The sequence below is a fragment of the Sphaerodactylus townsendi genome, linkage group LG01 (assembly GCF_021028975.2).
Source record: "Sphaerodactylus townsendi isolate TG3544 linkage group LG01, MPM_Stown_v2.3, whole genome shotgun sequence".
NCBI classification, from domain to species: Eukaryota; Metazoa; Chordata; class Lepidosauria; order Squamata; family Sphaerodactylidae; genus Sphaerodactylus; species Sphaerodactylus townsendi.
Window position 1 is genome coordinate 185,289,877 of NC_059425.1, and position 26,014 is coordinate 185,315,890.

At 46.8% G+C, this 26,014-nt stretch overlaps 1 protein-coding gene across 2 annotated transcripts in view; it reads right to left on the reverse strand.

Annotated features, from left to right (window-relative positions):
• Window positions 1–26,014, reverse strand: part of PELI1 (pellino E3 ubiquitin protein ligase 1) — an 82,682-nt gene that overhangs the window by 2,168 nt on the left and 54,500 nt on the right. For both annotated transcript variants that reach the window (XM_048501424.1, XM_048501432.1), the window contains exons 2-6: window positions 13,543–13,688; window positions 11,499–11,628; window positions 5,791–5,892; window positions 2,343–2,540; window positions 2,048–2,236 (exon numbers count right to left, since the gene is read on the reverse strand). In XM_048501424.1, the coding sequence (XP_048357381.1) occupies window positions 2,048–2,236; window positions 2,343–2,540; window positions 5,791–5,892; window positions 11,499–11,628; window positions 13,543–13,613 (690 nt within the window). In that variant the 5' untranslated portion in view covers window positions 13,614–13,688. The remainder of the gene's footprint in view (window positions 1–2,047; window positions 2,237–2,342; window positions 2,541–5,790; window positions 5,893–11,498; window positions 11,629–13,542; window positions 13,689–26,014) is intronic.

Here is a 26,014-nt window from a genome sequence, read left to right on the forward strand (position 1 = left end):
CTAGATCAGACCAGAGTCCATCTAGTCCAGCTCTCTGCTACTCGCAGTGGCCCACCAGGTGCCTTTGGGAGCTCACGTGCAGGAGGTGAAAGCAATGGCCTTCTGTGGCTGCTGCTCCCAAGCACCTGGTCTGCTAAGGCATTTGCAATCTCACATCAAGGAGGATCAAGATTGGTAGCCATAGATCGACTTCTCCTCCATGAATCTGTCCAAGCCCTTTTTAAAGCTATCCAGGTTAGTGGCCATCACCACCTCCTGCGGCAGCATATTCTAAACACCAATCACACGCTGCGTGAAGAAGTGTTTCCTTTTATTAGTCCTAATTCTTCCCCCCAGCATTTTCAATGGATGCCCCCTGGTTCTAGTATTGTGAGAGAGAAAAATTTCTCTCCGTCAACATTTTCTACCCCATGCATAATTTTATAGACTTCAATCCTATCCCCCCTCAGACGTCTCCTCTCCAAACTAAAGAGTCCCAAACACTGCAGCCTCTCCTCATAAGGAAGGTGCTCCAGTCCCTCAGTCATCCTCGTTGCCCTTCTCAGCACTTTTTCTATCTCTTCGATATCCTTTTTGAGATGTGGCGACCAGAACTGAACACAGTACTCCAAGTGCGGTCGCACCACGGCTTTATAGCTTCCCTGTTGTATCTCTTGTCAACATTTCAATTCAAGAAAATCAAGCTGGACTTGTTGATTGTGTAGATCTTCCATGATTTTAATAAGCATTAGGTCCAGTGTCCACCTTAATTTTTTTTAATTTATATTTTAATTGAATCCAAACATTTTCCAGCTAGTGTATTCTAGGACATATTTTACATATAGTTCAGCATGTTACACGCACCATGAGGCAAGCCTCTTTCCAAACCCTTTCCTCTCCATTTCTTATATTTTCTGCCTCAGTTCCATCATTGGATCGTGTTTCAGTAATATTACCAGATCCTATTCCAGCTCTGGTTTTCAAAACTCTAAAAAGCATCTCCTGATCTCGTTAAACCTTTCCATCCCTCCATGTGGATAAACAGATAAAATACATGGTGGACAGTTACAAAATATGGAAATGGCATGAATGCAATTAGTAGAGCTACCCTTGCCACTTCTAGGTAACTTCAGGAGTCATCTATGGTCAGAACTTCCTGTACGTAGACAAGGCCTTATTTTCTTTTTAATTTTTCTCCCCAGAGAGCTCAGCCCCTCCTCCTGTCAATTTTCACCCACTAATCAGCTGAGCGCTGGTGGGCAAGGGCTGCAATCGGCTGGTGGTCTTCCACCATAAGCAGCCACATAGGACCCCTACTGATGAGATGCGGGCTTTTTCTGGGGGTTATTTCCTCCTAACAGCCGGCCTCTGTCAGCAGGGATGTGTGAAGATTCAGCAGCTACTGATGGAAGCAAGAAGAAAGAGCTGAAGAAGGTGATAGCTAGGAAAAGGGTCCTGTGAACCAGAAGCGGGAACGGAGAGCAAGATGGAGCCCACAGGAAGAGGAGCCTCGGGAGTCTTTGCTGAGGATGAGGTGGAGTCTCACAAAACAGTAGCAGGCTCAGAATTGTAAAGGTGCCTGCAGGTTCAAAAAAGGTTGAGGACCCCAATCCAATGGCGTAGTCACCAGGGGGCGAGACGAGGGCGTCTTGCACAGGGCGCATGATGGTCCGGGGGCGTTCCGGGGCAGGTGTGGCCGGGGCAGGGGCGCAGAGCACATGTACCCCGGGTGCAGGCCCCCCTCGCTATGGCTCTGCCCCAATCAATTACATTTATGGAGTCAGATCTTCCTGGAAACTGGGAATCTTACTCCCAATGTAGCATGATGCTGGGATACAGCAGGCAGACAGTGGCTCTTCCCAAAGTACTTAATGTCTGTAATGTTTTCAATGTTTAGATTATTTAATTGATAAATTGGGAATTGTTTTTATGACTGTGATTGAAATATGTATGTCAGCCGCCCTGAGCCTGGCTTTGGCCGGGGCATTCAAGCCAATAAAATAAAAATAAACAAATAAAGTGCAAAACGATACTGTGGACAGCTGTTGGGCCCGCTTGCTATTCTTACCATTTTGCCTCTCTGCTGAGCAGATCTTGTTTCGCGGAGGCTGAATACATTCCCACATACAGATATCTCCCTCCACACGCCTGGCTTGGAGTCTTCGGTGAAGCCGTTCCGTGGATGCATGACCAGGACTCCATTTGTAGTCAAACCGTCCATCTGCCCGTCAGAGGTCTTCCACTTGGCAGCTTTTTCCTGCAAGGAAACCACCAACAAAAGGCACTTTTATTCAATCGCTCGTCCTCAGATTTCGGCTGGAATCCAAACAAAGCATCAGGGAGCAGAGGCAGCCATTCCTTACCCCTAGGAAAATGTTCTTGGAGGAGTCAAATCCGGCAGCGTAGATCCTCGCGGTGAAAGGAGGGTTGCGTTCGCATATGATCCGGCAGGCAAACCTTGAGATGGTGCTTTGCACGGACTGAGTTTCTGAATTGCTTTGGCTGCCCGGAACGGTATCAGTCACTACGAAATCTATTGGACTTTCTGTCGATCGGCCAATCTGGTAAAAATAAAAAATGGATGCATTCAGATACGTTAAGAACATAAGAAAGAGCCTGCTGGATCAGACCAGAGTCCATCGAGTCCGGCACTCTGCTACTCGCAGTGGCCCACTAGATACCTTTGGGAGCTCACATGCAGGATGTGAAAGCAATGGCCTTCTGCTGCTGCTGCTCCTGGGCACCTGGTCTGCTAAGACATTTGCAATCTCAGATATTGCAAGGAGGATCAAGATCGGTAGCCACAGATCGACTTCGTTCATGATGCAGTGGACAAAGAAAAGGGAGCTTCCAAAGTATCGTAAAACAAAGTATCGTAAAACATGGCCTGGTCAAACCAGCGAAGCGTTATCATTCATCCAACAGCATCCAAGTCTTCAGATACCAATTCCATCTGAACTATTGTGCTGTTTTATTCTGAACTGTTTGGCTGCAGGGAGTCACTTCCTGGCTACACTTTCACAATTGGGGAGACAGGTGATATAGTGGTAAGGTTTAAACTAGGATCTGAGAAACCCAGGTTTAAACTTGCACTCTGCCAAGAAGAAGAAGTAGAGTTTGGATTTCTATCTCCCCTTTCTCTCCTGTAGGGGCTGACAAGCTCCTTTCCCTTCTCCCCTCACAACAAACACCCTGTGAGGTAGGTGGGGCTGAGAGAGCTCAGAACTGTGACTAGCCCAAGGTCACCCAGCTGGCATGTGTGGGAGTGCACAGGCTAATCTGAATTCCCCAGATAAGCCTCCACAGTTTAAGCGGCAGAGCGGGGAATCAAACCTGGTGCCTCCAGATTAGAGTACACCTGCTCTTAACCACTACGCCACTGCTGCAAGGAAGTTTGCTCGGTGGCGTTGGGCCAGTCACGCACTCTCAGACGAACCTACCTCACAGGGTTGCTGTGAGGATAAACATAAAAAAGGAGAACAATGCAAGTTACTTTGGATCCTCGCTCAGGAGGACGGTGGAGCGTAAATGAAGTAAACAAATAAATAAGCAAAGCTGGATTATACAGCTGCACCCACAAACTAGAAGGGAATGATGCTACTATCGTTAGCCATGCTTCGCTGTTTGCTAGGTTAATCAGCTGTAATTATTCTGTGTGAGGCCGCACCTTGAAGGCAGTGTGAAAGCTACAATTACTTTTACAAAAAAGCTGGGGCCCGTTTTATATCTGGAGTAAGCAGGAGACCACACGGGCAGCCCTAGAACCTGAACAACTTCACTAGCTACCTGTATGTTGCTAGGCACAATTCAAGTGGTGATTTTGACCTTGAAAAAGCCTTCGTTCCAGATCATCCCCAGGATAATCTTCTGCTTAGCAGGAGCTCCTGATTTTTTAATATCTGCCAGTAAAAATCTACTCAGAATGCCATCTCAAGTGCATGCAAGAATGGCATCTGCCAGCCGGGCCTTCTTAGTGTAGGCTGACCAGACGTCCCACTTTTGGCGGGACCGTCACGCCTTTAAACAATTTGTCCCGCGTCCCATGGGTTCTGCAAATTGTTCTGATTTTTGGGAGGCTGCTGCACTGCCTTCTGGGGCGCAAGGCAGTGCGGCAGCCTCCCGCGCGCCCGGCCACAGGAGCGCCCGGCCTTCTGGGGCTTGCCGCTTCCCCGTCCCGGATCACAAAGGTGACCATCTGGTCACCTTATCTTAGTGGTAGGGCCAACGCAGAATTACTTGACTAGAATGTAGTAGTTTCATGGCAGACTAAAATGGCTGCCCTCTGAAACTATCTTCAGAGGCACCTTGAACGCCTAAGGCATTTATTATGAACTGAACTTTCACGATGTTCACCGGAGCTTCCGAGTCTGGCAGCTGGGAGGGGGAGCGAGCAGTCTGAATAGAAAGTTACTTTCTTTTTCACATAGCTGAACAAGTAGGGGCGCCCGGGCCAGATGACTGCTTATCTCAGCCTCTGGCCTTGAAAATCGGACTCACCATTTCACTGTCTTTGCTTTGCAGTTGGGTAGCGCCGGAAGAAGAGGGGGATGAATACTTTGGGTTGACGTATGTGGGGTTTGGGAAAAGACAATTTAGAATTGGCTTTTCATCTGCTGGCCACTGATACTTTCCAATACAGCCTTTTAAACCGATGGTTTTCAGAGTTTTATTTGGTCTCAGATCCAGGGCTTGACACATGAGTTAGAGCCCAAATACCTCAGGATATACTTACTCACAAACACAATGGTACAACAAACCATTGTGGGGTGTGGGAAAAAGCATAAGGTCAGAAGGCCCACCATGTGGGCGTGTTGCATGACATTATTGAGCTCCAGCCAGGAATGTAAACAATCCTGTCCATGTGGGTGTGGACCAATCCCAGCTGGTGATGAACTGTCAAAAGTACATAAACTTATAAACTGGGATAATGACTGTATGTAGAAGCCTGGCCACTCCCAGTTCACATTGACCCCAAACTGGATAGGTCAAATCTGCCTAGGACAATGCAGATGAGCAGGGCTCTCCAATCTTTTTGGAATTCTGAAATGGCATGATGGGGGTAGCCACAAAATGGCTGCCACAAAATGGCTGCCGGAGGAGGTGGAGCCAGTAAGGCTGGGTTACATAATTTTAAAAACAAGGACTCTCTCCAAAGGAAGTATAGCAATGTATGTGTTATGGTTGCCACTCCCTCCTACGCTACCCCCCCCCCGATCAGCCGACTGGGGGGACTTTCCAGCAGCGGGATAGGTCTACATCGGCATTTCAGCATCATCACCATCAACACAACAGTGTTTTGGTATTGGGGCAAAAACTATCGGGAAAATGGCTTCTACAATGCTAAGACACTGGTGTAGGCTCCTCCTTCTGTCAATAGGTCCCCCTCCCATTGCCAAGGTTACCAGTGTGTTTTGTATTACATTTCACCCTTGCTTTTCATAATAAAAGATGGTCATTGTCCCCTCAAATCAGGGTACTACCCAAATCATTGTAATTTGCAGCAACTGATTCTCAATGGCTTTCAAGCTGGGAAGAACTTCAACTTTTGATTGTGATGTATGCAATGTGTTGAGGAAGGTTGTATAAGAAGAGATGGACTAAGAAGGGACAAAAGGGAAAAAGGATCCTTCACAAGTGTATGGCAGAGAGGAGAACGAAGCTCCCAGATCCCCTGAGGTCCATTCACAATGAGCGCTTTCCCAATCGTTAACAATCTGAAGTAGAGTGAAAGTTTCACACAACTTCCAACATCAGAAAAATATCACAACAACAAGAATTTGGGTCATTCCCATCTGTGCATACAACCCTTACCTGAAACATATCTGTATTGCTGTCGTGAGTGTATTCAACTACCACCGTCTGAACTCGAGACAAGGTATAGGATATACTGTGCTGGTCCTTGTTACTTATTGCCTGTTGAAAAGAAGAGAAGCATATTTGCAGTTTGTCTGTATGCCCTTTTGTGCATCTTAAATGTAATGGCTTTCGGCCCTAGGGGGTTCAATTCTATGGGACCCAAAAAGACCCATCTCCCACTGCCCCCTAAAGCAAAGTTCCCCAAACCTGGATGATGTCATCTAGACACTCTCCTGAAGATACCCTGAAAGTTTTGTGACTGTACCTTCAGAAATGTGCACCCCACAGCCCTCCACCAGAAATTCCCCATTCACTGCAGAACAAAGAATCTTGGGCAAATTTCTGGTGGTGCCTGCAGGGGACACATTTTTAGATGTATCGGCACCATCTTCTTAGCTCCCATTGGAAAGGATGGGGAATAGGAGCACCCCTTTTGGGGGTCCATAGCTTTGGCCCCCCTGAACCAAACTGCACCAAACTTTGGGGGAGGGTATCATCAGGACAGTCTCCTGATGATACCCTGAAATTTTGGTACCAATACATCTAAGAATGTGCCCCCTGCAGACCAAAACGTGAAAAAACACCCAAAAATTAAAACCGTGGTTTGGCTGCTGATTCAAATCCCATGAATTCGGATCGGATGGGATTCGGACAGCTCGGATTCGGACCCTACTCGTCCGAATTCGTACGAATCAGTGCAGATTCAGTCCTAACCCAAATTCGGACTGCCCAAATCTCCAACCCTAGTTACTATTAGTGTGCTGTGCAGAAACCTCCAAAGTTTTGTGATTCAACTCAGCCTTCACAGCAGCCATTTTGCTGAGCTGACCATTTAAAATTTCAAAAGTATCCAAGAGGCTCAAGGTTATGGACTTCTGCATTACATGCACGAGACTAGCAAGGTCAAGTACAAGAAGAATGAAGCTGATATGGGGAAGACAAGACAGAGGTGCTCGGGAGCAGCACCAGCAGACAGCCATTGCTTTCACATCCTGAATGTCAGCTCCCAAAGATATCTGGTGGACCACTGCGAGTAGCAGAGTGCTGGACTAGATGGACTCTGGTCTGATCCAGCAGGCTCTTTCTTATGTTCTTAGAGGTTTATAAAATTATTCATGGCAAGCATTAACCAGAAGGGGGCAGTGTAGAAAGAGACATTGTTTTTCCTCTCCAACATGTCATGCAGAAAACAACTACTTTACACACCACCTTACTAACTTGTGGGATTGACTGTTCAATCCATTCCAAGGCCTTTATTGGCATCTAGGCTATAAAGTATTACATGATATACAAAAATTTAAAAGAAAGAGTTAAAAAGCAAAGAGTTAATACAATTGTAAAAAGGACCAGAATAAAAATTAGCACCCTTTCTTTGGAAGATGGAGCTTAATGGCTTCCTGCAGAAATTTAGCTACACTTTTGCACATTTCGAAGATGGGGCTATTTAGTAGGAAATCAGCTTGGAACTATCAGAAAACTCAGCCCTCTGTTTATATACTTCACTCAATTTTTATTGTACAACGGGCAATAGAAGAACGTGCGTTGTACAGTTTCAGGGCAACACTTTGGAATCTTCCATAGAGGAGAGCAGATGGCAGGACGTTGAATCTGGCGAGGGAAAAGCCCCTTTGGTGATTTGGATTTTGAAGAAAGCAAGGATAACGGATTGACTGTCAAACAATGTGGCAATGAGGTATCCAAACATTGAGACAGCTTTCACAAAGTGTACCAAACTAGACAAAATGTAGGACCTACTTACAGCTACCTGCCTTCATGGCCACATGGTCAATATTCAGGAGCAGTTCACATTAGTCATTGGTACGGGGGAGAGAACAGTGGCAGGCAGGACATCACTGAGATTGCACATACACTCTGTGCTCCACCAGTTGTACTCACTCCCAGTTCAGCAGTGAATCTGGTGCAAGGAAGAGGCATAGTGGGGGGAAATGGCACCTAGGGCAAAATGGGGCCCTCCACACCCTGTGGTAGCTATGCCCCCCCTCCACACCCCACTTGCCTGAGCTGGTGGCGGTCCCAGGCAGCCTGGTGGGGCTGAGGGGCGCTTGGCTGCAGCCTCCACTGGGCCTGGCAGGGTGGGGCTGAGGGGGCACACTGCAGCAGACCCACTAGGCCGCACCTTCAGCTTCTGCTGGCTGATGGATCAGCCTGGCGGATCCAGGCCCGGCGGAGGGGTGAAGGGGGAGGGGTGTAGTGAGCGATTTTGCACTTCCCCATGGACGCCTCCACTCCTCCCCTGCGCTGACTCAGATGAGCCAAGTCAGTGCGAGGGAGGCATGGGGGGCCCACTGCAAAATCACCCCTCACATAGCACACTCCTCCCCGTGCCAACCTGGCAGCTGAGTCAGTGTGGGGGAGGAGGGGCGTGGGGGCAATTTTGTGGCCCCCCATGTGACAGGATGGGGTGTTTCCCTTTTTTAAGGTTTTGGTGCTGACCATCAAAGCTCTAAATGGTCTAAATGGGTTGACCATCAAAGCGCTAAATGACCATCAAAGCTCTAAATCATACGTGCTGAGGACTCCTGAAAGTCCCCACCCCCACCCCCTCCCCCAAGAGGGCTCTACGCTCAACTGGTCCCTGGACCTAAAGATATCCAGCTGTCCTCAATCATAGTCAGGGCCTTTGTTTTGTTTTCTGCTGATTATGACTGCACGCACACTTGACCCATTCATTCGGATTACTTAATTTGTTGACAGGCCAGCGTGGAAAACAAAACGCTGTCTTAGAGAGGCCTCTAATCTGATCCACCGGGGCTCTTGTTCGCAATGTGGGCGAGAGGATTGGCTCCAGCAGCCCTACAAATTGATTGCCCTTTTTTTTCTGCAGATAGGCGTTTCGCCCCCACCCCACAGAAGTCGCTGCACAGGCTCCGTATCACTCCTGGCACCTGTCTATACACAAAGCACGCCTCACGATCAACCTCCCGTGGAGCTCACTGAAAGCCTGATCCGACAAATGCTAATTAGGCACAGGTGTGTCACTTCGCAGCGACGAATTACCCAGAAATCACTTCTTTGGACCTTTAAGCGCCCGACTGATCTATCCCACAAAACAGACCGAACTGGTCATGCTTGATGCTTCGCAAGAGAACACATGTTGCTACGAGACAGGCGCATTAGTCACGCCTACTGCGAGCCATATGTTGGCCCAGACGCCTTGAGTGATTAAGATACTCGGGATGATTAAACACCAGCAGACTGGTGGGGCACGGAACGTGATGGCTGACATAGCCCTCTTTTACCCCATTCCCTTGAGAATGTAATAGGGGAGGAGGATGGGGGGTCCTTTGTTTGTTTTATTAAACAGATGTTATTTACTCACGCCGGTCCCCCGCAGTGATTTTTAATGAAGTAACTCGGACAATGTGGGTGCTACTGGGAGACAAAGGGAATGGAAATTTATGCTATGTAGGAAAGGCACAGATCTAACAAAGCAGATTAAGTGCCACCATTTGACAGCCCAGGCCATGAGGTTTGGGGAAATGGGAGCCATTTGCCTTCAGAGACCAAGCCTTGCCTGTAACACAGACCTGGGCATTATACGGCCCGTGGGCCACGTCCGGCCCGCCGGATGACCCTGACTGGCCCCCCTGCCATGCTGGGGAGCGAGGCGTCTTTGAAAGCCCCGCAGAAGCCGGTTGCCTTGGCTGCCGGCTTCTGCGGGGCTTTCAAAAGCGCCTTGCCCCCCTGCCTTACTGGGGAGCGAGGCGCCTTTGAAAGCCCCGCGGAAGCCAGTTGCCTTGGCTGCCGGCTTCTGTGGGGTTTTCAAAAGCGCCTCGCCCCCCTGCCTTTTGGCCCGGCCCTCCACAATATTTTCTGTTTCTTATGCGGCCCCATGGAAAAAATAATTGCCCACCCCTGCTGTAACAGATCAGATGGACACTCCCATGAGCGTCAAACTTACGGGCTTGGATGGAGGGGAACACAGGAACTCATGCAATTTGCAAACAGAGGGGCTGGAAGACGCGAGCTGAGCTCTTTTCTTATTTCAAAACTAATAATGGGCCATTGAGGGATTCGTCACTCATCTGGGGGGGAAAATGAAAATCCTAGACACATGGTATCCTACAACATCAACAGGTCCGGCTATTTTCAGCATGGTCTGTTTCTAGCTTGCAAACTGTTCATGGGTATAATTTTAGACGACTGAATGTTGTTGTATGCGTTGTTCTATTGGGGATGACTCTCACGTTGCCCTTTCTTGTGCTGGTTTGATGGCATTGGTGGTATTTCGTGAAAGGTCTCTGCGGAGGCCGCTTACACATTCTGGTCCTTTCCACACAAACCTTTTCAAACGTGTCGAGACAGAAAATAAAACATTTCCTCTATGGGGTTCTGCATTGCTTTTACCCCTCCCCCCCAAGACGTTTTATTTCCAGTCTCAAAAACGTTTTAAATGAATCCCCTTTTAAAACGATTCTCTGTCTGAGACGTTTCGAAAACATTTTCAGTTGCTGCGCGAACTATTGCCTACGTTTCCCATACTTCTCTGCTGCCCTGAACTTCTTCCTCGCCACCATTTTCTGAGCTCCCTCTGTCCCTCCTCGCCTGTTTATTTGCAGCGTTTCTCTGTGTTCTTTTTGCAGGAGGGGAATCTTCGAAGCATCGAGTATACGAGGAGCGGAGAATTACGGCACGAAGCTATGAGGCTCCGAAGCATCGATTCAACATAGAACTAAAAAATGTGGTGGAAATCACGTAATGCAGGCCAGGAATGGGTTCGTGGGGGGAAGGGGGGGGGAGTCCAGACATACATCATCACAAAGGGGGGATTGAAAATGTTTTAGGGGATTTATGTGGCAAGAGTCTCTCAAAACAAGCAACTTCTGATCCTCCAAGTGCAGATAAATCCTCTCTGAATGAGGGGGGGGGAGAGGGGAGTGTCTATATGACTTCATGGGTTAAAGGTGCCAACCTCCAGTTTTGGCCTGGAATTACAACTGATCTCCAGACTACATACATTGCTCGTTTATTATTTATTTATTTACTTAAAATATCTGTTCCATTTCTCCTGGAGAAAATGGGTGGTTTGGAAGATGGGTGGTGTGGCCTGATAGCCTGCGGAGGCCCCTCCCCTCCCTAAACCCCACAAATCTCCAGGTATTTCTGACCCCACAGCTGACAATCCTATTCATAGCTCCATATGGGACCAGCACATACCGTGTTTCCCCGAATATAAGACAGTGTCTTATATTAATTTTTGCTCCCAAAGATGCGCTATGTCTTATTTTCAGGGGATGTCTTATTTTTCTGTGTTCTGTTCGTCGGGCATGCTTCCAAACAAAAACTTTGCTACGTCTTACTTTCGGGGGATGCCTTATATTTCGCACTTCAGCAAAACCTCTACTATGTCTTATTTTCTGGGGATGTCTTATATTCGGGGAAGCAGGGTACTTGTGCACTACCTGAATCTTGAAAGCAGCAACAGAGCTGTTACTGAGGGAAGTCCTCCAATCAGACAGAACGCTTTCTACCACAAAACATTTCTTCTTCTTCTCCCCCCCAAGGACGGGCTGGCCTTTCAGAATAACAGGCCTTGCATTGGAATGATTCCACCCATTTTATTTACAATATGCTTGCTAGTGTATCTTTTTTTTAAAAAGAAGCTTGTCCTTAGGTGAGAGCAGCCCATTCGTCAAACTTACCTTTGCTGCCTGGGGTGTGCAGGCAATATGCACAGTGCTTGGTTTCACCCCGTTGGCTTTGGGCCTTTTAAATAAAGCAAATCTGCTTTTTCTTCTTCCTCGGTCTCCGTTTGGAAGGGAGCCATTGTACCTGTGGAAGAGGAACGAGGGATTACACAGAAGCTGAGGAGCGGGCGGCCTCCAAGTTTATTTGCGTATAGCATCCTTTAGAGATGAGAACCTTAATATATATACGAGTGTAGGTGGGTGGATGGATGGATGGATGGATGGATGGATGGATGGATGGATGGATGGATGGATGGATGGATGGATGGATGGATGGATGGATGGATGGATGGATGGATGGATGGATGGATGGATGGATGGATGGATGGATGGATGGATGGAATTTGCTGATCTAAAGGATGGCTTTAAAAGAAGATTAGACAGAGGGGTCTATCAGTGCAACGTTCAGGGGAGTCAGTCTTTGAATTCCAGTGACAGAAGTCAACATCAAAGGAAGGCTGCAGCCTCTATGACCTGTTGTTGGACCTCCAGAGGAACTGGCTGACCACTATGTGAGACAGGATGCTAAATTAAATGGACCACTGGTCTGATCCAGCAGGGCTCTTCTGATGTTCTCATGAGGCCTCAGCCTCTATGTCTTGTTGTTGGATCTCCAGAAGGTTAACCACTATGTGAAACAGGATGCTAAACTAGATGGACCATTGGTCACATCCAGCAGGGCTCGTCTGATGTTTTCATGAAGGCCTATGTCCTGTTGCTGGACCTCCAGAGGAACTGATTGGTCACTATGTGAGGCAGGATGCTAAACTAGATGGACCACTGCTCTGATCCAGCAGGGCTCTTCTGATGTTCTTATGCATTTGGGATCACAAGAAAGCTTTGAAAAATACTGAGGATCACACAGGTGAACATACATGAGGTTGCCTTATTCTGAATCAGACTCTTGGTCTGTCAAAGTCAGTACTGCTCTCTCTCTCACTCTCTCTCTCTCTCTCTCTCTCTCTCTCTCAATCAATCAATCAATCAATCAATCAATCAATCAATCAAATTAGTTTTTGGACCGCCCTTCCCCAAAGGGCTCAGGACGGTGAACAACAAGTATAAAATATCACTTTAAGCACAGTTTAAAATATAACAGCTCAATGCCCACTTAATAAACCAGGAACCGGGTAACATCAGATGGCGGCATATTCCTCCCCAACTCAGAGCGGTAGCAGTTTTCCAGGATGTCAGGCAGAGGTTTTCTACATTACCTATTACCTAGTCCTTTTAACTACAGATAATGGAGATTGAAACTGGAATTCTGTATGCCAAGTGGAAGTCGGGAATCAACCTGGTTCGCCAGATTAGAGTCCACCGCTCTTAACCACTATACCATGCTGGCAAGATCTGCAGATCCAGACCAGTGGCGTAGCGCCAACAGGGAGAAAAGGGGTGCGATGCCCCAGGCGCATGCCTATGCGGGGGTGTGGATGGGGTGTGGTGGGGGAATTTTGGGAGTGGGGGCATAGCAAGGGCAGTGGACGCAGGCATGCCCTGGGCGCAGTTCCCCCTTGCTTCGCCCCTGATCCACACTATAACACATTGGGCCAGTGGCGTAGCTGCCAGGGGACAGGGGTGGGGTGCCTTGCCCCAGGCACGCACTGTGCATGGGCGTTCCGGGGCGTGGCGGGGGTGCATGGCATACACATGCCCCGGGCGCAGTTCCCCCTCGCTACGCCCCTGCATTGGGCAACAGACTGGGATAACAAAAGAAAATAGAAAGGGTTTTGCCTGCAGGGTTAAACTGCAGGATGACTAATGCTCAACCGGAAGTAAAATGAATGTACGAGGCTGCCATATACTGAGTTCATTCAAGTCAACATTGTCTAAGACTGGCAGCTTCTCTCCAGTGTCCCAGGCTGGGGTCTTTCACATCACCTACTGCCTGGTCCTTCTAAGTAGAGATGGCAAGGCTGGGACCTTCTGCATGTCAGGCAGATGCTCCTATCACTGACCCACAGCCCTCCTGAGTCCCATCTGAGCGCCAGGCACTTACCCTAAGACAATCAGTTCACCATACTTCACTGGTGCTTTTGACGGATGATTTTCTTGATCAGGCGAAAACATGAGCCTAGTTAAGAGCCTTTATCTCAATTTCCACTTCTCTGATCAAGAGCGTTGGCACACTTTTTTCATTATTTCCTGAAAGAGAGAACCGAGAGAGAAAAGGAAGAGGTTAAGTGCAGAACTGGGAAAGTATCCAAGAAATTAGCTGCGGCAATCAATTTTGTTAAGCGCCGCGGATTAAGCGAGCCTGCAAACGGGTCCAGCAGTAGATTGTTAGTCTCATTTTTCTTCTTCGCCCCTTCACCCAACAGCTGAGGAGTTTCTCAGTTGATTACCCATCTCACAAGACCGCTGTCGACACACTGCAGTGGATTTCATCCAGTGGCTCACCCCAGACTGCTTCCAAGTTATATCAAAGAACCTGGAAATCTGAGAACCGTCGTGTATGGTGGTTAGAGTGCTGGACTAGTATCTGGAAGGCCTGGGTTCAAATCCACTAAGCTCCTTGATTGGCTTTGAACTGGTCATACTCCCTCAGCTTCAGCCACCACACACAAGATTGGGGACAAAATGCTAACAGGATCTCTCTCTAGAGAGCCAGAATGGTTAAAAATGGTGGATTCTTCTTCCCCACTCCTCCGTATGAGCAGCAGGCTCTAATCTGGTGGACCAGGTTTCGTTCCCTGCTCCTCCACATGAAGCCTGCTGGGTGACCTTGGGCTAGTTCTCCCTGAACTCTCTTCGCCCCACCTACATCACAAGGTGTCTGCTGGACGGAGAGGAAGGGAAGGCGATTGTAAGCCGCTTTGAGATACCTTACAGGAGAGAAATGCAGGCAATAAAAACCAACTCTTCTTCTCTGTTTCTTAGGACAGTCAAGGTCCTTCTTTGGCAACTGGCAGGGAGACTCACAGGCAGTCGGGGAAAGCAGAGCCCGGGGTTACAGCCTGCCAGCAATGTCATTTCCGGCACGTTCTGAAAGTGATGTCATTGTGCTGGTGGGAACATGGAACACTCTTGGTGTCTGGGCACAAATTCTGTGGTAGAAGGCATTATTACCATAGAGATTTTGCCTGAATACCAGAGCATCCTACATTGCTGGCAATGTGACGGCATCATGTTGGGGGCATGTTGGAAGTTGAGGCCGCCAGTGATATTGGCCTACATCTGTGGTGGCGAACCTTTGGCACTCCAGATGTTATGGACTACAATCCCCATCAGCCCCTGCCAGCATGGCCAATTGGCTGATGGGAATTGTAGTCCATAACATCTGGAGTGCCAAAGGTTCGCCATCACTGGCCTAAATCTTTCCCCACTGCCAGTAAGTGAGCCCTCCCCAATGGCTTCTAAAAGGGGGTGGGGGATGGCTGAGTGCAGTGGGGCCTAGGAATAGTCCTCTTTCTCTTTGTTGTGTTAGCTGCACCAGGCCAACACTATTACTGTATTTGAGTCCAGTAACATCTTAAGGTTTGACAAGACCATATGCCATATGTTCTCTGTTACTTCATGAACGCCACACAGTTCAGGGGAAATTAACCACCAGGATGACGTAAATGCCAGCCAGTTAGCATTCTGAGCAGTTAAAATATAACTGACAGAGATCCATTAAATATTTCACTGTGTCTGCTTGCTTTTTTAAAAAGAAAAAGCTAGAATAAAAGTGTCTTTGTAGTAAAATTACCATCATTTTGTTCAACAGAAGCAGCATTATATGCATTAACAACTGTAGCCAGTAAGAGAGTCAGTCACCGTTTCTAAAAGATTTTCAACTGAAAGGAGGTTTCACTGTATATTCATTAAGGGGAGGTTTTTTTTTAAAAGGAAAGAGCAAACCACACAACTGAGATATGCTGATTCAGAAGCAAAGCCGGAACATTTAAAACGGCTGTGCCAAAGTCCTGAAACAAGTTCTGTCCATGCAACCTGGAAATATCCCCGCTCTCCCCTCCTTAAAAATAATTCACTAACTGGAAAGCCCGCATCATATGGTGTGAATAAACCTCCTCTCTATGCCACGAATCCAGACCACTGCGTTAGTGTGCCTCGTTCCGTTGAAGTTAATGCAACTGAAGCTCTTCTGTCCCCGGAGCTGCAAGCTGGCATTGCTCAAGTCTATGATCCTTTTAGCAAAAGACACAGTATTGGGCCCTTGCTAAGTTTCTGCACAAACCTTTTAAAAAGTTTTGAGGCAGGATATAAAACATTTCCTCCATGGAGGTCTGCCTTATTTCTCCCCCCCCCCCCCCACCACCACCACCACCTTTTCAAATGTTTTATTTGCAGCCTCAAAACATTTTAGATGAATCACCCTTTAAAACAGTTCTCTGGCTGAAACGTTTTGAAAACGTCGTCAGTTGCTGTGCGGTCTATTGGCCGTGTTTCCCACGCTTGTCTGCTTCCCGGAACTTCCTCTTCAGCATTATTTTCTGAGCCAAATGCATTCCCCACTCGCCTATTTATTTCAAACCTGTCTGTTTTTTTTATTTGGGAGGGGGCAATCTTCTAAACACTGCGTATACGAGAATTGTAGCATGAAGCTTTGAAGCATCGAAGCGTTGATTCAAACAGAACTTTTAAAAAAGAGGGAGAGAAATCACATAATGGGAGCCAGGGACCATTTCGAGGGGGTAAGCATCAACGTACATCATGGTAAAGGGTGGGGAGGATGACTGAAAACGTTTTTAAAATGTTCCCAGGGGTGGCCAATATCAGCAGAGTTTAAAGCGGAGTCACTCTGGTAAGATGAGAAGGACTATAGTCTTCTTGCATTCTGCAGCCTCCTACCACACTTGGAAAAGAATACTCTTCACGAAGATGTTCTTTCCATAGGCAGGCTTTACTTTAGCAGTTGAAAGGTTACACAAGTCTATACTATACAAGACTATAAGACTATACAGAACTTAACACTCAATCACACTGAACTCTGCATATACAAAGCATTGCCTCTTATACATCCAACAAGGATACTTTTCCCCCGCCCTGGCAACAACCTCTCATTGGTTTAGAGTCACAGTTGAACTCACCAATCATGTTAAAGGTCAACTGTTGCTACTTTCTTGTCCCTAGACTGACTGTCTCCGGCCTCTGTGTTGGACAAACCTCTGCTGACTTAGAAGATGAACCTTTTTTGAACCTTTCTTTTTTATATATATCATGACAGCCAACCTATGGCGCTCCAGATGTTCATGGACTACAATTCCCATCAGCCCCTGCCAGCATGGGAACTGCAGTTCATGAACATTTGGAGCGCCATAGGTTGTCCACCCTTGTTCTAGGCCAGTGATGGTGAACCTTTTTGAGACCAAGTGCCCAAGTTGCAACCCAAAACCCACTTATTTATTGCAAAGTGCCAACACGGCAATTTAACCTGAACACTGAAGTTTTAGTTTAGAAAAAACAGCTGGCTCCGAGGTGTGTGTTACTCAGGAGTAAGCTTGGTGGCAGTTGGTGGTTTTGCTTTGAAGCAACTTTGTAATTCTTCCAATGGGTGAATCATGACCCTAGGAGGGTTTACTCAGAAGCAATCCCCCTTGCCAGCAACTGAGCTTACTCCCAGGTAAAGGATCATGCTTTAGTTCTTTGCATGAAAATCAGTGGGGTTTAACAGTGCTTAACAGGGTTACCTACACTGCTTCCCCAAAACTAGGTCTTAGGTTTAATGCTAATAATTGATCCCAGCAGCCCAGGCCAGCCTAGATGTGTGGGGGAGGGGGGCAACTCTGCGCGTGCCCATAGAGAGGGCTCTGAGTGCCACCTCTGGCACCCGTGCCACAGGTTTGTCACCACTGTTCTAGGCGATTTGTGCAAAAAGGGCTAGGGGCTTGCCTTCAGTCATAGTAAGATGCATCAATGAAGCTAAGATAGGAAGGATACTGTTTGGTGTGTCGTCCACACCTTTCTTCTCCCTCTCAGGTGGCTTGTGAGAAAACATCCCTGCAGCACAATGAACTATTGGCCCCCACAATATATGGATGCTGATCGAACCAGAGTCGGTTTGTTCCACCCGCACCAGGATTCTGAAGAGACCTCAATTCTCCCTTGTGCCTGTACATCCCAGAGAGCTGGTGCCAACTCCAGACAGGGAAATTCCTGAACATTTTGGAACTGGAGCCTCGGGAGAGCAGGGTAGAAAGTCACAGAGTCCACCCTCCAAAAGAGCGTTTTCTCCAAGGGAACCCATCTCCGTAGCCTGGAGATCCGGCTGAGGTCTCTTTAGCAGCCATTGGAGCGAGAAGGAAGGAGCCGAGAGCTCACCTGCCAAGCCATATGGTGCACACGTCTCAGCTTAAATGGCTTTGTTTTGACGTCTGGGAGCAGCCCTTGGCTGTGCTTAGGTTACAGACACACAACAGACACACTCACTCAAGCTGCGGTGTACATGCTGCGGGGTTTAATTTAAACATAGGGGCCTGTGCAATAACTTTTTTTAAAGGTAGCACTTGTATACTTAGCTATTAGGCTTGCCTCTCCTTAAATTAAAGGACTGGTGTCCTCTGCCTCGACTCTCGCTCGCTTGAAAAGGGTCAGAGCATCGACATCATTTGGAAGGGGCCTGCAGTATGTTTACTTCCCACCTGAGGGAGGGCCCAGCACAGCTGAGCCGTTGGCCCGCTCCCAGATGACCTCGATTTTCAAATGCAACCCAAGTGAAATGGGTCAAAGCCACGGGAGGACACGGCAGAAAGCCACAGATATTACACTCTCCCACAGCAATAGCACTGTCCCCAGAAATGTAGGCAAAATAAAAATAGGTTTTCTGTATTTACCCAACATAAAATAAAGTCAACTGATCACGAACCCACACTTAAAAAAAAAATCCATTCTATTTCTAATGCACACCAGGAGGAGGAGGAGGAGGAGGAGGAGGAGGAGGAGGAAGAATAAGAGGAGGAGGAGGAGTTGGATTTATATCCCCCCTTTCTCTCCTGTAGGAGACTCAAGGGGGCTTACAATCTCCTTGCCCTTCCCCCCTCACAACAAACACCCTGTGAGGTAGGTGGGGCTGAGAGAGCTCCGAGAAGCTGTGACTAGCCCAAGGTCACCCAGCTGGCGTGTGTGGGAGTGCACAGGCTAATCTGAATTCCCCAGATTAGCTTCCACAGCTCAGGCAGCAGAGCTGGGAATCAAACCTGGTTCCTCCAGATTAGATACACGAGCTCTTAACCTCCTACGCCACTGCTGTTCCTTGAGGTTATCGATTTTCAATCGATAACCTCAAAAAATAACCCCCCCAATAACCCCCCCCCAAAAAAACAGAGGCAGAAAAAAATTATGTAACTTCGATTAAGCGATACTTTCCTCCACTTAGTAGACTCAAAAGGCAGAGGGCTATAAAACCAGTATCTATAATTTGCAAGGTAGTGACTGCTAACATTTTTTATTTGACAGCACAGTCAACAGATCTGTAATGGTCAACTAGAAGCCTTGTTGAGCAAAATATCTACTAGGCCACACTGACAATTGGCAGGCACTACGAAAGGTTTTGGCAGCCTTTGGCAGAAATGTGTTGGGGACCCCCGCTTTAGTATTATTCAGACGAGAAATGACATTTGAAAATAGGTGAATGACATATGATATTTAAGAGTTCTCACATGGGGGATGTAAAACAAAATCAAGAGAAGACTCATGGATAAGAGGGAATTGCTTCCTTTATGCCCATTTATTAGAAAGACTGAAAACAGATAGAGGATCCTATGGTTTTGAACATTCCCATACCAAATTTGAGCTAGAATGATGTTGAAACGATGATCATGTTATTGCTAAAAGGGATATGCTTTTGCTGAGATTTGAAACAGAAGAAGAAAAATGGGTAAAAGACTGTATGACAAATTAGGCTATGAATTCTGGGTGCAATATGCAAAAGAAAGAAAGAAAGAAAGAAAGAAAGAAAGAAAGAAAGAAAGAAAGAAAGAAAGAAAGAAAGAAAGAAAGAAAGAAAGAAAGAAAGAAAGAAAGAAAGAAAGAAAGAAAGAAAGAAAGAAAGAAGAGTTGGATTTATATCCCCCCTTTCTCTCCTTTAAGGAGGCTCAAAGGGACTCAAACACCCTGTGAGGTAGGTGGGGCTGAGAGAGCTCTGAAGAACTGTGACTAGTCCAATGTTTTATGCATATGGGAGACTGCATATGGGAGAATATGTGGTAAAAAGGTGACCCTCCAGGATGGAGTGAGGATTCAAACTCGCATCTCCCAGAACTTCATCCACCATTGTAACTGCTACTCTGTCCTGGATCTCTACATTCTTCCCTTCCCAAATCTCATTTTTTGACAGACTCGCCTTCTGTGATCTCATTCTTGAGGGCTCTGTATACCATATGATTTTATGTGCAGCTTTTAACAGCTCCAGCTGAGATGTCCTTGATTCACCCAGCGTGGGCAAATTTAAAGTTAGCAACTGTAGGTGGGAGGTAGTACAATTTTGACATCGGTGGAACAATTTTAACATTGGCGGTGGGTGAGATTCCTCTTTTAGGAAGTCTACATGTTAGGTCTCCTCAGAACTGAAAATATTTCCGATAGCCTAGATTAGTGAGGGATGAAAATACATTACGAGGTAAAAAGACAATCTTGGATCACATCCATTCTGTTTAAATAGGATTCTGAACTCGTAATATACTCTGTTAAGCATGTTAGCTAGCAAAGCCCTAATATACTAAGAAAACACTCCAAAACTGTCTTGCAGGGGCTCTTTCTGCAGAAATCACCTAGAACATTTTAAAAAAAACATTTTCAATTCCTCCCTTTACTGTAATGTTTGTCCGCACTCATCCCCTTAAAGGGTCCCTCCCCCACTTTTTGGGAGTCATTTGTTACATCGATGCTTCAATGCTTCTTGCTGAGATTCTCTATTGCTCAAATAATCAATGCTTCAAAGATCTTAGCCCCGCTCACCCCCCCAAAAAACCCCAACACATAAATTGCAAAAATAAACAGTCGAAGGGGAATGGAGTGAGCTCAGCGACTGTGATAAAATGGCGCCGAAGAAGAAGAGTTTGGATTTATATCCCCCCTTTCTCTCCTGCAGGAGACTCAAAGGGGTTTACAATCTCCTTGCCCTTCCCCCCTCACAACAAACACCCTGTGAGGTGGGTGGGGCTGAGAGAGCTCCGAGAAGCTGTGACTAGCCCAAGGTCACCCAGCTGGCGTGTGTGGGAGTGCACAGGCTAATCTGAATTCGACAGATAAGCCTCCACAGCTCAGGCGGCAGAGCGGGGAATCAAACCCGGTTCCTCCAGATTAGATACACAAGCTCTTAACCTCCTACGCCACTGCTGCTCCTTCCGAGAAGGAAGTTCACAGAGGCATGGAGGCAGTGGGAAAGATAAATGGTAGCAAATATGATCACACAGCAAAGGAAGATTTTTGAAAACGTTTCAGACTGAAGAATCTTTTTTAAAGGGGATTCGTTTAAAACGTCTTGAAGCTGGGGATAAAACATTTTCAGAACGTAATGGGGGGGGAAAGCAATGCGGAGCTCCATGGAGGAAAAGTCCGTATCTCTTTACCAAAGCAACTTTCTAAACTGCTTCGTTGTAGTACAGCCCTATTCACAGGTGCCAAAGAAGCCCTCTGGAGCAATTCTGTTTTGTACGGTTTGTGGAAGCCTTCCTTACCTAGGACAGCCGATACCAAAAAATGGTGCTCCGAGTACAGGAGAGCTACGGTATAAGCAGCCATAAAGGAATTCGAAAGGATTCCTAAGTGTAAGGATGTGTCGCCAGCCACCAAGATCCAGTCAATTCATGCCGTAGTATTCTCCTATCACTACCTATGGGAGTGAAAGCTGAACACTGAAAAAAGCCGACAGGAAAAAAAGTACCGTATATACTTGTGTATAAGTCGACCGAAATGTGTCAAGGCACCTAATTTTACCACAAAAAACTGGGAAAACTTATTGACTCGCGTATAAGTCTAGGGTGGGAAATGCAGCAGCTACTGGTAAATTTCAAAAATAAAAGTAGATACCAATAAAATGTTTTTAAATATTTATTTCAAAGAAAAACAGTATGGTGTCAACAATCACTTTAAAAGTTCTCAAGTGGAATATATAACTCTCACAAACAGTATCTCTTCAGAGTTTCATAGGGAAGATACTCAACAAGATCCCCCTTTTAAAAGTCCCTACAGGTTCTCCTTCAACACGGATAGCTTATCATTACACAGCGAAGATACTTGCGTGGTGATGGCAGCCGCTGCCCCAAAGCAAGTCTTTCTTGCAGGTCTGCAAGCTCAGCTGGACAGAAGTCCCACCTGCTTTCCAAAAACACTGGGTGGGGGCCGAGAAAGGTGCTGGCAGTGGCTGCACCCCAGGGCACCCTGTGTGTGTGTGGGGGGGGGATTCCTGCCACCATAGGCTCCAATGGTGCGGATTTCTCAATGAGAACATAAGAACATAAGAACTAGCCTGCTGGATCAGACCAGAGTCCATCTAGTCCAGCACTTTGCTACTCGCAGTGGCCCACCAGGTGCCTTTGGGAGCTCACATGCAGGATGTGAAAGCAATGGCCTGCTGCTGCTGCTGCTCCTGAGCACCTGGTCTGCTAAGGCATTTGAAATCTCAGATCAAGGAGGATCAAGATTGGTAGCCATAGATCAAGTATGGCTCCCTAGCATTCATGGAGCTTCCAGGCCTGAACAAAAATTCTGTAAGATATAAATTTAATATTTAATATACACACCTATTCACTGAATATTCACTGTGAATGAAGCTATTGGCCACCTGTAGTGCAACGAATAAACAGCCCAAGGCTTACCTGGGAACTGCCTTTGTGTCCACATAGCAGGGAGCAGGTGCAGAAAAACACGCTCAGCTCCCAGCCTTTTTTTGCTCGCCACCCGCTTGCCACCCATTCACTCGCATATAAGTCGAGGGGGACTTTTTTCAGCACAAAAAATGTGCTGAAAAAGTAGACTTATACACGAGTATATAAGGTAGATTAGTTTGAAACATGGTGTCGGAGGAGAGTGTTGTGGATACAAAACAATGAGCTCTAGATCAGTGGTTTCCAACCTGGTATATCTGTCGCCTCCTCCTCCCCAGAGTGGATGGGCCATGGCAAGATATCAGCCCCTTCCCCCTCTTCCCCTCCCTTTCCCCCCACCTTCCCCCTCTCTAATCTTCCCCCCAGGTTGGGAGGGCCACGGCCAGATGACACGCCAGAGTGTTGGGGGGGGGGGGTATGCAAAAAAAATTACATAATGGGTTTGCCAACAGGAGGTTAAACGTTAGGGAAATGGATCACCAATAGGTAAGCAAGTGAAAAAAGGCTAGGAAACACTGCTCTCAAATCGGGTCTGACCTGTCCATAGAAGTTGAATTTACTAAACTAAGGCTCTCGTATTTTGGTCCCATTCTGAGAAGACAAGACTCACAGGAAAAGACAATAATGCTAGGAAAAGGTGAAGGCAGCTGGAAAAGAAGAAGGCCCAACATGAAGGGGATTGACTCAATAAAGAAAGTCACGGCCCTCAGTTTGCAAGACCTCAACAAGGTGTTAATGATACCGTGTTTCCCCAAAAATAAGACAGTGTCTTATATTAATTTTTGCTCCCAAAGATGCGCTATGTCTTATTTTCAGGGGATGTCTTATTTTTCTGTGTTCTGTTCGTCGGGCATACTTCCAAACAAAAACTTTGCTACATCTTACTTTCGGGGGATGCCTTATATTTCGCACTTCAGCAAAACCTCTACTACGTCTTATTTTCAGGGGATGTCTTATATTCAGGGAAACAGGGTAGGTCATTCTGGAGGACACTGATTCACAGGGTCGCCATCAGTCAGAAGCAACTTGACAGCACTCAATAAACACAGTACAGGGGATGTCCTGCGGACACTCCTACTATCGATTATGGGGAGGAACTGTGGTTCAGCAATGGACCATGTGGTCGTTCCCAGATTCAATCAGTAACATCTCCAGGTAAAACAGCTCAGGTGCTGTGAAAGGCCCTTGGATGCCCGAGACCCCGGAGATATGTTGCTGCTCAGAGTCAAACAATGCTGAGTTAGCTGGACTTCTGGGTTCAATCCCCAGGGCCTCCCACTTAAGAGGATCAGGTAGCTGATGATTTGAAAGACTATGGTCTGAGAACCTATAGGCCAATACTGACCTCGATAGACCCATGGCCTGCCTCAGCATGAAAGTGATCATTACTGTAGTGGCAAAATTTTTATTATAATACCTTCACAATGCCCTTCGGGAGACCTGTTGCAGAAAATAATGAATGACCTATTAAATGCAGGATCTAGGGAGAGATCTACCAGTTGTCCAGCTGGTACAATCTTTGGCTAAGAACACTGGCTCTCATTGGCATGAATCAGTCATTTATAAATCAGAATATGGATGTCCTTGCTAGCATACCGCCACACCCTGAATAACTATGGATTAGGTTGCAGTAGTTAAAATCAATGTGCCTCACTCAGTGGCTCGGGAGCTACATCTGGTTCTTCAATATATAGGGTTCCCAGGCCTATTCCTTCCAATGGCCTCCAGTGCCCGCTGCCACTCTGAGCAGCGTTGGAAGAAACATATTTCTAAAACCCCAAAGTCCTCTGCAGCCAGCAGTAACGATAGGTAGCTCTAGGAATTGGCAGAAAAGCTGTGGTTTTACCGCAGAATTTCCGTCAGTGCCTAGAACTGCCCGTTAACATTTTCAGGTCGTACCTGGAAATGATGCAGTGATATGTCTCACACTCTCACGTCCCCAGTCCCAACCTTCCCATATCACCTATGGCACCTTTCCCCAACATAACACTCATTCATTTTTCAGAAAAGTGGGCACGGCTATTGCCCCATGTGACTCGGGGCTGGCAGAAGATGCCCACTTACCACAGAGAGAGGTCCTGACCTCCCCCCCCCCCCGTCTCTTGTAGCGCTAGAGTTCAACTCGAAAGCTACTTGAAGCATTTATCTTTCAACATCCAGCCTACTCAAGAGTTCTGGAAAACCTGAACGTTCACACATGGCTTTGTGTCATAAACCTGACACTCTCTCATGCCACATATCTACGGTTCAACACAGGACGGAGAGACAAGCCCAAGAGGCACAGAGAAACTCTGACAATTTAGCCATACTTTGAATATTAATAAATATAACGTGCGTGCGTGCGTGATCAGTCGGTGGCACAGGGCCTTGAGCAGTCTTGCGGCCATTTTGGTTGATGGAGCTACGCAAGCTGTAGTGAATACCACTGGTTTCAACTCACTGATATAGAAGAGGTGCTCAGACAGGATGAGCAGACAAGAAGCAATATGAAATCAGGCCAACCCCAGACATGGAAAGCCAACTGAGAGAAGGTGGATAGCAGTATACAGAAAATCATCTTCCCCAAACATTTCCCCGCAATCCCACTCGGAAAATATATTTCAGAAATAGTGCCAGTTCTCTGCTGGGATAGATGAGCGTGAAGAAGATTATTCTGGCTGGGCAAGCTGCTATATTTTATCATAAAATATTTCTAAATCAACATGTATAAAGCGCACTTTGGCCCGGGGTCTTGAAGCTGAGGAAGAAGGCACTTAAAAACAAACAAAACCGAGACATTTTGCTGTTATGAAAGACAACAGCTGATTCTTCTCTGAGGAAAACCACACGACCCTCCTACATATTCTCTGTGATGTTCTCAGCTTCCCACACACACAGAGTGTCTCAGCATTGTAGTCATTGTTTTCTTTTTTATATCAGGTGGTTATTTTAGAGCTGGCAGGATGACATTAATATACCATATCCCTTCGACCAAGATTCTTTCTGGGTCAGGATCTTTTGCTATCCGCCATCTTTATTCATCCTCCGCAAAATCAACGATCCTAATTTTAAATCTGAAAGTCAAGCTTTCTTTCCGAGTAGACACATTATCCCATTTAGAAACGTCTCTTAGGCCCCTTCCGCACACGCAAAATGATGCGTTTTCAAACCACTTTCACAACTGTTTGCAAGTGGATTTTGCCATTCCGCACAGCTTCAAAGAGCACTGAAAGCAGTTTGAAAGTGCATTATTCTGCATGTGCGGAATGAGCCTCCGACAAATCCCAGTTATATAAATACAGTGGAACCTCGGTTTTCGTCCGTGATGCGTTCAGAATCACGCGACGAAAATCGAAATCGGAGTAGTCCAAGGTACGCTGTTTGCGCATGCGCAACACTGTTTGCACATGCGCAGTGCAAACGGTGCACCAGATTTACGCAAAAGTCGCCTCGAAATCCGATGGAATCCGAGGTGACTGACGATCACCAAGGCAACAAAACAGCCAGGGGCGACTGGAAAACACTGAAACCAGCGATCTCTGAGGGCAACGTTAACTGAGGTTCCACTGTACCGAGTCACGTTGACCAACTGAAACCGATTGACATTACCATCGCCAGCCCAAAAGTCACCTCCACAACTTTAAGCCCAGATAGGCTGGATGTGATAGCATATCCCAAGAGCTCAATTCATTTCCAGGCCGATCAGCTCTACCTATGACACCA